The 13610-nt window shown below is 42.6% G+C and overlaps 1 protein-coding gene across 1 annotated transcript; it reads right to left on the bottom strand.

The window, feature by feature from the left end:
* Positions 1–228: 228 nt before the first annotated feature.
* Positions 229–1931, bottom strand: nog3 (noggin 3). The gene has a single exon (XM_021581041.2). It carries the CDS (start codon positions 1193–1195, stop codon positions 524–526), a length of 672 nt encoding a protein of 223 aa, XP_021436716.1. The 5' UTR covers positions 1196–1931; the 3' UTR covers positions 229–523.
* Positions 1932–13610: the final 11679 nt, after the last annotated feature.

Here is a 13610-nt window from a genome sequence, read left to right as displayed (position 1 = left end):
TTCTAACAAAACAAAACTCCTTCCAAAGACTCATTTGAGTGGTTTTATTTTAACTGGCAATGACTACATGAACAGAGAATAAATAGCCTGGTAGTTACTGTTATTTTACATGGTTTACCCACAATTGTCCCTTTATTTAGTATCACAAGCTGAATTGACATTTTGGCTAATTTTGACACAGAGATCCATAAACCACTTATTTTCTTCCCAAAGAATGGAACATATCTGTAGTCCTTCAATAACAGTATTTTAATGCTTCACAATGCGAAGTGCTCTTCTTCAGTATAAATATAAAGATACATCACATCCAAGATATGTTCAACAAATACAGTAGATGCTGGTTATATAATAATAATAATAGTGAACTTTTTACAAAGTTTGTCATCATAAAATAAGACCACATATACATAAAATATACATTCTTGCACTTGACAGTGCATATAAAAATAATCATGTAACTATGATTTTTTTTATGAATCTTTTTAGAAATAATAACAATACAAAAATATCATTTCAGTTTATTTCAGTTCGTGCATGAGCATTTGCACTCAGATATAATGGGGTACTGAACTGGTATCCAAGCGCATTTCAGACCTCCTTTTCTCTGCAGGCACCTCCATCGTAAGATCGTAAAATGGGCCGATTTGGCAGGTTTGCAAACCATCCCTTCAGGGACGGAACAAGAACGCTTATTGTAGCAGCTCCCCACCTTCACGTAGCGCGGCCAGAATCTGTTCCCGAGGTCGTTCCATGTATAAACAACTGGACAGAAGGCGTAAGACCACAGCCACAGTTGCAGCCTTCTTCTAAGTTTTTTACTGGGCTTGTGCTTCTTGCCGTGCTGGATCTCAAACTCCATGGCTTTGATCTCCTTGGGCATCGCGCCGGACGGCTTCTGACGTATCTCCGAGTCGCTCAGGTCCTCGTTGCCCGAGTACTTGTCCTCTGGCGGGGTAATGGACATGAAGTGTGGGTCGAAGTGACTACCCAGGGTGGATCTGAGTTCGGTCTCGTTCAGGTCCCGTTCTTTTGGATCCAGGACAGGGTCTGGGTCCTCTTTGAGCTCCACTATGGGGAGAGTGTCGCTGGGGATGGGACGGAGGAGGTAGTAGTGTTGGCACATGCCCTCCTCAATCCTTAACCCGAGGGACAGAACCAGCATGGACATGGCCAGAAAATAGTACGAGTTATCCATATCTCAAGTAACAATAGTTCCAAGTTATATATAGAATATAAAAAGTCTAATCCTTAGAGGTTTGAAATTATTATCCGTTTTCCCCCGAGGGGGAGAGGTTGCGTGTGGATAAGTCACGATGCGCCCCGTAGTCCAGCGCACGTCGTCACGCACGCGCTCCACCCGGTGATCTGTTTAACTCCACGAAAAACTTGCTCTCAGAAAGTTTCAGCTGGCTGGAGCCTATTCACCATAGCAACCGGCAACTGCAGTCAGAGAGGAAAGTTGACGCGCTGAGCCAGTGGAGAGTTTCGCTGCGTAACTTGAGTCCATGACACGCGTCTAACTGGTTAGAATGAAGTCCTTCACTTTAACAAGACGGCAAAACGCACTTTCAAAGCACTTTCAACGAAAAGGTTGAACCATACCCATTAGTGTCAGAAGCATGAACCGACTTGGCTGCATTTCCCCTGGGCTTTCCCGTGCATAAAATGCGTCAGGTCCTGGTTTCTCTGCTTTTTCACTAGTCTCAGCGTTGGGTCCTGTTGGTTTCTGGGTGTCCGCATGTTGTCTGGGGCTAGGCGATGCACTGGTCGGTGCCGGACGCCAAACTGAGCCGCATCTGGCTCCGACGATATATCCACGCGCGCCGTGATGTAATCCTTCAGACTACACCTCCCTCTCTCTCTCCCTCTCTGTCAATTCAATTGAAGGGCTTTATGTCTCTCCCTCTATCGCTCTCTCTCCTATCCCTCTCTCTCCCTCTCTGTGGGTCTCTGTGCTAACCAAGAGGCTGGGGGCCAAAAAGACCCTACACCTCCCACTCTCCATCTCGCCTTCCCTCCCTCTTTTTCCCGGGGGAGGCGAGGCGTTTGGGGGGAGTCCGGTTCCCCACCACTAGTAAAACGCAGACATGAGTAGCCCATATCTCTCTAACTTTATTTACACTAACTTTATTAATGCATGTTCATAATAAAAATAAATATGACATGCACCCAAACCTGGCGCATTAAATTCTAGTGCAATAACACATCATTTAAAAAATTGGCTGATTCGTCTCATAGATTAGAATAGGCCTACCAGCGGTGTCATAAATCAAGCGACAGTTCAAGTTCAACAGCGGAGGTGCCGAGAGCCTTCTCTTCTAGACAGACAAACTGCGAGTTTTTTTTTTACGAGGGCGCCTGTCCTGAAGACGGCTGGTGCCAGAGCGATGTTTATTTTATAACTCTCTCCAGTTAGATGCTCTCAACGTGTGTTTAGACTTATCCAGGACGGAGGAGAGTGAGCAAAGTAGGCTACTCCATTTCATTACCAATATTATTTATCCTTTTTATTGGACAAGGAAGCCTCAATAGATTTGTTCTTCTTCAGTTCAGGACACAAAGTGGACAAAGTGTTTAATTGACAGAAACACGACTTAATTCATTAGGGTCAGGCGGGACTTTTAAGGAGGGAAAAGGTGACAAAGTATACCAGGCTGACATTGTAAAATCCTTTATAGGCTCAGTTAATTCCGGGGTCTAATAAATGAACGGTAGAAGCAGAGAAAAGTACTTAAACGGTCACAATTCAATTAGTCAGACGGACTTCCACGGAGCCATGCGCCAGGCTTGGCTCGCGCTGCCTTCTCTCGCCAAAGGCAAACCATTGGAATGTTTGCGCATGTAGTAAAGGTTGAATTATGGCCCAGATAAAAAACAACTCTTGTCTACGACGCTAATGCTGAAAAGTCCAGCGCCCAGATAAAGGGGCGTCTGTGCTCTCTCGGCTCAACCGCACGAGACATGGACAAATAAGTCCTAGAATGTCAGGAACTTGTTTTAGTTCCAACTGCGAGGGCTGCGGCGACCTGACCGCGGGAATTAATAGCGTTATTTCATAGTGACAACTTGCTGACACAATGTAGTACGCTACTAGACAGGCCCTGCCACACTCACCTAGTGTGGTGATAGTGGATACATTTTATAGGCCTATACATTATAGATTTCTAATCAACATTTTCTAATCATTGATGTCTCAAACGAATTAATGCAAATTATGGGAATTAATTTGCATTCATTTGCAACTTTTTTTTCACCTTTTTATACTATTTGACTAGGCCACCAGCATACATATCAACTGAGTCACTTTCTACAGGAAGAACTAGAGAAGCAATCTCCCAATGTTTTTTTTGCAGCCCACCCCCCTCTCTTCCTCATTCACTTTTTAAATTGACCTTGGCCTAATTTTCTGGCCTAGTAGTGTGACAGTATGTGAAGGGAGGCAGGCGCCAGTGATAGCCTATCTCTCTGTACAAAGGAAGTTAAGGGCAAAACGGTGATTCTCAGATAAGGGTCTTTCCTGTCAGGCTGCATAGGGACCCTGTCTATGCCACCATGACAAAGTGGCCAAGCGTCTCACGAAACCTACTGACCCCAAGGGGAAAATTGAAGTTTAATTCAGATTCATGACTGTACATTAGTGAGTGGCCTATGCACCTAACACGGAACCCAAACCGGCTGCGCACGTGCACCATCGTGCATAAATATACTTTGTCCCCCCACACCAAACGTATCATGACACACAGATTAAAATATCAAAACAAACTCTGAACAGGTCTTGGGGACAGGTCGAAAAGCATTAAACATTTATGGCAATTTAGGTAGCTAGCTTGCACTTGCTAGCTAATTTGTCCTATTTAGCTAGCTTGCTGTTGCTAGCTAATTTGTCCTGGGATAGAAACATTGAGTTGTTATTTTACCTTAAATGCACAAGGTCCTCTACTCCGACAATTAATCAACGCATAAAACGGTCAACCGAATCGTTTCTAGTCATCTCTCCTTCTAGCCATTTTCTTCTCTTGACTTTATATTGTGATTGGCAACTTTCATAAATTAGGTGCATTACCGCCACTGACCTCGTTCGACTTTCAGTTACCCACGTGGGTATAACCAATGAGGAGATGGCACGTGGGCACCTGCCACGTAAACCAACGAGGAGATGGGAGAGGCAGGACTTGCAGCACGATCTGCGTCACAAATAGAACTGACTTCTATTTTAGCCCTTGGCATTGCTGATGCTCGTTGGCGTGCGTGAGCAGTGTGGGTGCAATAATTGAATAATATAGATTTCTAAAACCATTTTGCAACGCGAGCTGTGTAGTCAGCCTGTTAAAGCTAGAATCCTTAATTGAAACAATAACAAAGCCACACCCCGCCTCTGTTTTGGTAAAAAGCTGAGGGATGGGTCTGGAGAAATGTAACCACTCTCAAATTCATAGGCAGAGCTATGGATGCAAGGACTGGCCATTCATGATATCAACATTATAGTTTTAACCATGTTTTGAGGCTTTACAGTTTCATTGTTTACAAACATTGGAGTAAAGCTTATGGGGGGGTTATGGCGTTGAACTGAGACGTTTTTAGTGCTCTCCTCCCAATTTTGGCTAAACTTTTGAATTATTTCAATCTCTTATTTTAACTCCTCATAACACAAACAACAATTTCAGGCATATCTACATCCGTTATGGATCGACTAAAAATAGTCCTCCTATAACAAGAAGAACATCTCACATCGACAACGTGGTCCAGGCTAGGCCAGTTAGCCCTGCTAATTCAGCCAGCTCTACTAACCCAGTTAGCCCTGCAAGCTCCTGACACCAAGAGTCTGACATGACAACCTAAACTACAACCAGAACCAAGGGATTTTGGAAGCAATCTCTGTCATGCGGGCAGACTTTTCCACTAAACTCGAAGGTGTCCGAACAGGGATTAGTGAGGTTAAACGTGACCTTCAAGCCTACGCTTGGACGAAGCAGAGGAACGCATTAGCATGGTGGAAGATACCATCATCACTGTCAAAACAACGACCGAAAAGTTGGAAAACAGGTGGCAGACCTTACTTCAAAACTAAGCTCGCTCGAGAATCACCACAGGTCTAATTTGAGACTAGTTAATCTACCCGAAAAAGTGGAAAATGGCTTCCTGAGGCATGTGGGCCTGACAACTTTCCAGACCTCCTGCACATTGAATTAGCCCATCGGCTTCCGGCTCCTACAGGACCAAGTAACCACCCGTCTCCTCTGATCCTTATCGTGAAGTTTCTCAACTTTCAATACAAAGTCTGAGTGATGCGGAACGCCAGGGCTAAGGGCAATGTGATGTATGGGGACCAAGAGATCATGTTCTTCCCTCACCTATCCGCGGACCTGCACCGAAAAATAAAAGGCTACGACGGGGTCAAATGCCAGCACAGGTCCCTCAACATTGCCTATGGAATAGCCTTCCCAGCATAACTACATCTGACTTACAATGGACAGTCACACGTGTTTGAATCTCCCTCTCAAGCCGAGGCGTTCATCAACGTGGCATACAACGTGATTCTTTTTCCTAGTCATGTTGCTGCTGTGAAGTTCACCACCACTCTGGACTACGGAGAATTTAACCACCTTGGATTATGTGACTGTTGGCAAGCTAACTAACATTAGCCAATGTATTAGCTGCTACTGTAGTACTGTTGCTAGCATAACAGTTAAGTGAATAATATGGCGAGCTAGCCCACTCAGTTGCCTTATATTATTTGTAGCCTGTATGTGCTCATCAGTTAGCTCAGTTTCATCTATATGACATGTTTATGTTTACTTATATTGATAATTCTCTTCCATTGGATTACATAAAACACTGTAAAATGCCGGCAAAGATGTTTAGCTCCATGTCAACGGACTCAAAATGTCTAACTTTACCTCGCTTATTTAGCCAGTGAGCCAGTGTTAACACAGTGGGACCTTATTCATTCATCCTGCACCATGAGAAGCATCAGGACTACTTTATATGAACACTCAAGTTTCGATCATATCCTTGAACTAAAATGATTGACAGTCACTTGCAAGCCTGACATCGACATCATGTGCAAAGGGCCTTTGGGTAACGTAGCACATATTCAATGGTATCTCTTTTAGTCACGTAGCCTGTTCATTTCTGATCTTTGATACTTTTTTGGGTTTATAATCTTACAATGGTATGCTACATTAACACTATATGTATGGGCAATTTTGGTAGCTACTAGCAGCAGACCCTATGTTGTGGATCATCTACCACTATTTTGTACTGTCCATACTGTAACATTAACATTAGTCAGGCTTCACTAACTAGCATTACTGTTTTAGGTGAAGCTATATTTTGCCACTTTTCAAATGAGTACTACGTGATATTTCACATATCATCTTGCTAGATATGCCTTTTGTTGTGATATTTCACATAACATCTTGCAAGATATGCCTTTTGTTTTGTTTTTGAGGAGTAATGGCCAAGAGAAGACAGGATACACTTTGTTTTGTTTAGCGTCACTTAGGTTAGTCTGCTCCATTTAATGAATCAGTCGTCCACCAGGCTGCATTCTACAATTAGGGGGAGGTGGGAGAGGAAGCGTTGGGTGTCTCGGGTAGGGAGACAAGGGAATGGGGTTCAGTGTTTTACTATTAGGATAGATTTATGTTTGTTTGTTCCAACAGATCTTTACATATTTTCCTAACTACAAAATATGCATGGGGTCCTTGTGGTTACTAAACATTTTAGATATGCCTTTATGATATAGCTTATTCCATGTTTACATATTTGGTTAAACTACTTCAAATGTAAAACTGAAATTTACTTTGTGGAATGTCCATGGTGTTTGTAAATTATCCAAGCTTAAACAGGTTATTACTAGGCTTAAACAACTTCATTCATTTGCCTCCTGAGTGGCGCAGTGGTCTAAGGCACAGCATCGCAGTGCTAGCTGTGCCACTAGAGATCCAGGTTAGAGTCCAGGCTCTGTTGCTCACAATTGACCCAGCGTCGTCCGGGTTAGGGGAGGGTTTGGCCGGCCGGGATATCCTTTTCCCATTGCGCTCTAGCGACTCCTGTGGTGGGCTGGGCGCATGCAAGCTGACCAGGTTGCCAGGTGTACGGTGTTTCCTCCGACACATTGGTGTGGCAGGCTTCTGGGTTAAGTGGGCATTGTGTCAAGAAGCAGTGCGGCTTGGCTGGGTCGTGTTTTGGAGGACACGGCTCTCGATCTACGTCTCTCCCGAGATCGTACGGGAGTTGCAGCGATGTGACAAGACTGTAACTACCAATTGGACACCATGAAATTGGGGAGAAAAAGGGCTAAATAAAAAAAGACAACTTCATTCATCTATTGTGTTCCTACAAGAAACTCACTTGTTGAAGGATGAACTACTTAAAGTACGCAGGAGATGGCAAGGGCAAGTAATAGTATCCTGTTTCTCCTCTCATTCTCGTGGTGTTATATTTTTAATTCACAAATCTGTTCCGTTTCAAGTGGATAATACTATAACTGACACAGCTGGTAGATACATTTTGATACAGGGAACTCTTTTGAATGAGCATATTCATCTGGTTAATATTTATGGTCCTAATGATGATTATTGCCTCCCTTGTAGCAGGAAGTGGATATGATAGTATTGTTCTAAGTGACCATTCCCCTGTGTCATTATTCTATAGGGATACAAAACTAGTAAAAGGATCCTCTAGATGGCATTTGCATCCGTGGTGGTTACAGGACACAGACTTCTTACGTTGGAGTGCATATCAATGTTTATTTTACATTGAACACTGACCAAACGTCAGCGAGTACCAGATGGGAGGCTTTCAAAGCATATATTAGGTGGCAAATGATACGATTTACCAGTTTCAAATCAATTCAATCTGAAAATGAGAGGGATGGACAGCAAAATCAGAGAATTGAGGAGGAAAGCTTTTTTGGATAACTCAGTAAAAGTAAATAAGGAATTATTAGTTCTAAAAGCTCAGTATGAAGAACTCTCCACCTCAAAGGCTGCAAACAGATTAACGAGTCTGAAACAGTCTTTCAATAATCAAGGTGAAAAACCTGGTAAATTGCTGGCCTGGTGGATTAAGAAGTTAAATTCAGACAGAGCCATTAATGCAATTCATAATTTACAAGGACAATTATCAATGGATCCTGTAGAAATAAACCAAACATTTGCTTCCTACTACCACACACTTTACAACTCTGAATCTCCTGAGAACTAATCAGACATAACTTTTGTATGGTCTTGATTTTCCCTCTATTTCAGAAGGCACAAAATTGGATCTGGAAAAGGAATGCTGTTGAAATATCTGATGCTATTTCCAATATGAAGGGAGGTAAAGCGACAGGTCCAGATGGGCTCCAAATTGATATTTATAAGACATTTAAGGTCAAACTTCTAAGTCCACTTTTGGATATGTATGCTGAATCATCTCAGCAAGGTTGTTTCCCCCCCTCTTGATGGAGTGCTATAATGACTCTCATTCTGAAGCCTGATAAATCCCCAACAAAATGTGAAAGTTACAGACCAATTTCTCTTCTGAACTCCTACTCAATTTTTTTCCTGAAGCCTTAGCCAGGACAGACATTGGATAGAGTGCTCCCATATCTAATACACAAAGACCAAAATGGCTTCATGAAAAATCGTCAAGGTTTTCACAATGAAACGAGAGTCCTAAACATAGTGCATATGTGTGAAGGGCCCCCTGATACTGCCATACTCTCACTTGATGCATTTGATCGAGGTTAAGGGGTCTTATTTATTTGAAGTGCTTAAGAGATTTGGGTTTGGGAACTGCTTCTATAAATGGATTAGGATATTACATACCGAACCCCACTACAGAAGTTGCCACTAACAACTTGATTTCATAACCTTTTAAGCTTTTTCGGGGCGCGAGACAAGGATGTCCGGCCAGTCCTGGACTCTTTCTTTTAGCAAAAGAACCCTTTGCCGTTGCAGTAAGGGCCCACCCGTCAATTAGTGGAATTAAAACATTGGATTTTGTACATCGAGTGGCCCTGTATGCCGATAATACCCTCTTATTCCTAACAGATCTAAATAATTCTCTCTCTCCAATTTAATTAATCACTTTGGTTAGTTTTCTGGGTTTAAAGTTAATAAAACCAAATCTTCTATCCTTTTCCTCAACAAGCAAGAGAGACTGACACTAGTTGTACATCATCCATTTGAGAATACAGAACAAGGTCTCACATATCTTGGTATTAAAATCACACCAGAAATTAGTTCCTTGAGTTCAACAAATTATGAACCCATGGTAACGAGTGTAACAGAATCCATCAACAGATGGACATAATTGCCTATATCTATTATTGGTTGAATAAATATAATTAAGATGAATATTCTGTCCAAATCTCTTTATCTATTTCAATCAATTCCTCTTTCTCCACCATCTTAAATTTTCCCAAAGAGCAGAAGGCCATTCTCAAATGTTATCTGGAGCAACAGAAAACCAAGGTTTAGACTTTCTCTTCTTTATTTGCCCTATGATAGAGGGTTGCAACTTCCAAACCTACAAGCCTACTGGGCTGCACAACTTAGGGCTGCAATATTTAAGAAACCATACTTACTGTACCCTGGCTGCAGACTGAAATGCTGCCCACAAAAGGCTTAACTTTGCATGGATATTTGTACTGTATTATCCAGTTTTATACCAATTTGGGGCAATGACAATTTCACACCTGGTAAAAATGACTTGGGGTTTAAAGAATGGACAAGAAAATGTATTGTTAAAGTAATGGACATATACAATGAAAAAGGGCTCATGCCATTTGAATAACTAAAGGGAAGATTTAACGTACCACAAAACCATTTTTTTAAATACTTACAATTGAAAGCTTTATTTTTTCCAGTCTATAACAATCTGCCCTATAATCTCATTTGACCACTTTAGAAATGATCTCTGTTGAAATGTGTTATGGGAGAGGTCAAATGACACCATTATATGGGAAAATGGTAGCTACTCAAAGACAACTCTGATAGTAAGAGACTTCAGTGGATACAAGATATGCAGGAAGATATTTCAGCAGAGGACTGGGGTATGATATGCTCTAGAGCTCAGATACAGACAATGAACACCCGCCTGAGATTGTTGCAATACAATTGGATAATGAGAACATATATCACCCTGTAAAGCTCCACAAATTTGACCCTAATATCCCAGACCTGTGTGTTAAATGTTAGATGCATTTAGGCACCTTGTATACCTGTGGGAATGTGCTGAGATACAAACATTCTGGAGCTCAGTACTGCACTATATCTCTAAGATTACCTCTACCCCAATACAACAAATCCCTAAACTTTGCATCCTACATTTTTACCCAGAGAACATCTCTTTACATAGGAGATAAGAAAATGGTTGACCTCTGTCTATTACAAGCTACTGTAGATGTTCAATTGCTCTCCACTGGAAGTATGTCAGTTCCCCCTCACTAGGTCATTGGTTCAAATAATTCATGTCAAGCCTGGCTCTTGAAAATATGTACTTATATAGTGAAAAATACATCTGTGACTGCATATTATTATTTTTTATCTATTTGAATTCTTGGAAATGTTAAGACTATTAGTATTTTTTTTTTTGTGAATGTTTGGTTGGGTCTATTTAGGTTGGGGTGGGGGTATGTGTGAAAAAAATAAAAAATAAAGTTGTATTTTTGTAATTGTTGATTGTTCTATTTGGAACTAATAAGTATATTTGTTTAAAACATTTTTTTTTTAAAGGCTTATATTTTGAGGTCTGACGGGGTAGGACAGAATCAATTGGTATATCATTAATTTATAAGTCCAAAAATGGATGTAGCAACTAAGGATTGCAGCTTTAAAGGAGCCAAGGGCTTAATCTATTAAATCAATGAATTTAACATGAACGTTTGTATTTGTCCATAGATGGTGGCTTTAACTTTGTTGACCATACTGATCCATTGCAGAACAAAGTAACTATTTCAGTATAGGCCTATTGTACAACTGTCTAACTTTTAAACGAACGTTCCAGTGCTGAGTCAAAGTGTTTACCTGGTTTAGGTGGCCAACGTGCCGGCAAAAAAAATACAACTTTGTATTTTAACTACATTTTGTCATGTATAGAGTATTAGCTTCCGTTATCATCAAATGAAGCCCCATAGTCATTACGACTTTCTGTATATTCCAATTTGCTCCTTGAGTGTGTTTTTTCCCCTCTTTTTTCCACTACGGATGGAGATCCACATGGTTTCAATCAGATTTTCCTTAGATTTTCCAGAGGATGACTGCTACAGCCCAGCGCAGTAGATCACGGGCCGCTGTGGACACGTTGTCTGAAGCAGTGGCCGGCAATAATGCCACACATATTACACACACAATGGATGCCCGCACGTACACATGCACAGACACACACAAAATACAGTACGTTTGCTCTGATGTTCAAATACAAAGTCTTGTTAATCTTAATGGTGAATCAACAGGCCTCCCAGGTCGAGAGAGAGTAGTTATTTGCTACTGTTGTGACCCTAGATAAAGATTGAAACGTCATTTGTTTGTTTTTGTGTAATTCTCCTCACAGACCTTTGATGGTCTGACAACAGGGCAATTTGGACGGTCCATTTGGGTGCGAAGGCTTCAGGGTGGCAGCCAAGGGTCAATTCATAAACACACACATACGCTGAACACACACACACATAAAGAGAGATACAAATAAAGAGTAGCACTCTTTTGTTTCTGTCTTCCACCCCTTTCTCTCCCTCTCTCAAGCCTGACCAAATATATATTTTTTTTAAACAAAAAAAAACACTAGATTCACAATACACTACTTCACAGTAGTGCATTATTTCAAATTCCTTCCCTCTCTCTTGGGAAACACGCCCGGTTGAAAATCAGAAATTCATGGAATTGTTTTTCAATGCATTGTCTTGCATTGAGATGGATAGAGTGATGAATAGTGAGAGTGAGAGAGAGAAAGGGAGTGAAAAAGAAACAGAGAGAGAAAATGTACAGTGTGCAGACCTCTTACTGCCAAGCGTTGTCTGCTGCTCTGCCCATGACCTTGCAAAGGTAGAGAGACAGATGGATAGAGGCAGATTGATTAAGGGATAGATAGATAAATAGATAGATGCAGTCCCTTTTCTGACAGGCCACTGTGAGAGTGCCAACCCCCGTCAGCTCGGCAGCTAGCGAGGGCAGCTCTGGGACCGCGATCCTGTGGCTTGGATTGGCGCTCCCCAGTGCTCCGAGGTGCTCCAATGGGAATATTCCCTGCCAAAAGTGGTGTGAGATTCCAGTCGGTTCACACCCCACCATCACACAGTCCCACATGGCGTCCCTACTCGGTCCCCTTAACTACAGATCACTGTGCCACCCGCCAGCAGTGAGAGGGATGTTGAGTAGGGAGACTGGTGGGGAGCAGCGGTCTAAGGCACTGCATCTCAGTGATAAAGGTGTCACTACTTACCCTGGTTCGATCCTGGGCTGGATCGGGAGTCCCATAGGGCAGCGCACAATTGGCCCAGCATCGACTGGGTTAGGGGAGGGTTTGGCCGGGGTAGGCCGTCATTGTAAAATAAGAATATCTTCTTAACGGACTTGCCTAGTTAGAAAAAAAGGTTAAATAAATCAAATAAAAATGCAGGGAGAGGGGTGCTTAGCAGGGAGAGGGGTGCTTAGCAGGGAGAGGGGTGTGGAGCAGGGAAAGTGGTGTGGAGCAGGGAAAGTGGTGTGGAGCAGGGAGAGGGGTGTGGAGCAGGGAGAGGGGTGTGGAGCAGGGAAAGGGGTGTGGAGCAGGGAAAGGGGTGTGGAGCAGGGAGAGGGGTGTGGAGCAGGGAGAGGGGTGCTTAGCAGGGAAAGGGGTGTGGAGCAGGGAGAGGGGTGTGGAGCAGGGAGAGGGGTGTGGAGCAGGGAAAGGGGTGTGGAGCAGGGAGAGGGGTGTGGAGCAGGGAGAGGGGTGTGGGGCAGGGCGGAGGGGTGTGTAGCAGGGAGAGGGGTGCTTAGCAGGGAAAGGGGTGTGGAGCAGGTGGCATTCTTGAGATCCTGTAGATCTGTGTCCTCCCTGTCCATAATAATCAGATTAATTATGCAAAACAGATCCTAGATCAGCACTCATCCTTGATATGTCTGGCCCCTAAGCTCCTCTTCCCTCACCTGGGGACAGTAGTATAAATTAAGATCTACCAGGTTGTTATTGTAAAATATAATGTGTTCTCAGCTAACTATGCTAAATAAGGGATCTATTCAATCTGTATCACTGAAGCGTTACAGATTGCACAATTTAAATTTTAAGATAATTTCAGGTTGAGTCGATATATGCAGAATTTACCGTGAATGCAGTCTCCGCCAACGCGGGAACATTGCCTTTACATTTCAATTGGGCCTTTGCATGATACGGATTGGATAGAAACCAAAATAAATTATATATAGTCCATACACTGTATACTGTACACCAGGGGTGTCAAACTCATTTCATGCAGGGTCTAGTGTCGGCTGGTTTTTGGTTATCCCTTTCATTTAAGACCTAGACAACCAGATGAGGAGAATTCCTTACTAATCAGTTACCTCACCTATATCTCACTGGTCACCCCCAAAGCCAATTCCTCCTTTGTCCGCCCTTCCTTCCAGTTCTCTGCTGCCAATGACTGG

Source organism: Oncorhynchus mykiss, chromosome 23 (assembly GCF_013265735.2).
Source record: "Oncorhynchus mykiss isolate Arlee chromosome 23, USDA_OmykA_1.1, whole genome shotgun sequence".
In the NCBI taxonomy this organism is placed as follows: domain Eukaryota; kingdom Metazoa; phylum Chordata; class Actinopteri; order Salmoniformes; family Salmonidae; genus Oncorhynchus; species Oncorhynchus mykiss.
This window is presented reverse-complemented; position numbering and strand designations above follow the sequence as displayed.

What these genes read in the sequence shown, in the direction of transcription:
- nog3 (XM_021581041.2), bottom strand. Translation starts at nt 1,195, where the DNA reads ATGGATAACTCGTACTATTTTCTGGCCATGTCCATGCTGGTTCTGTCC.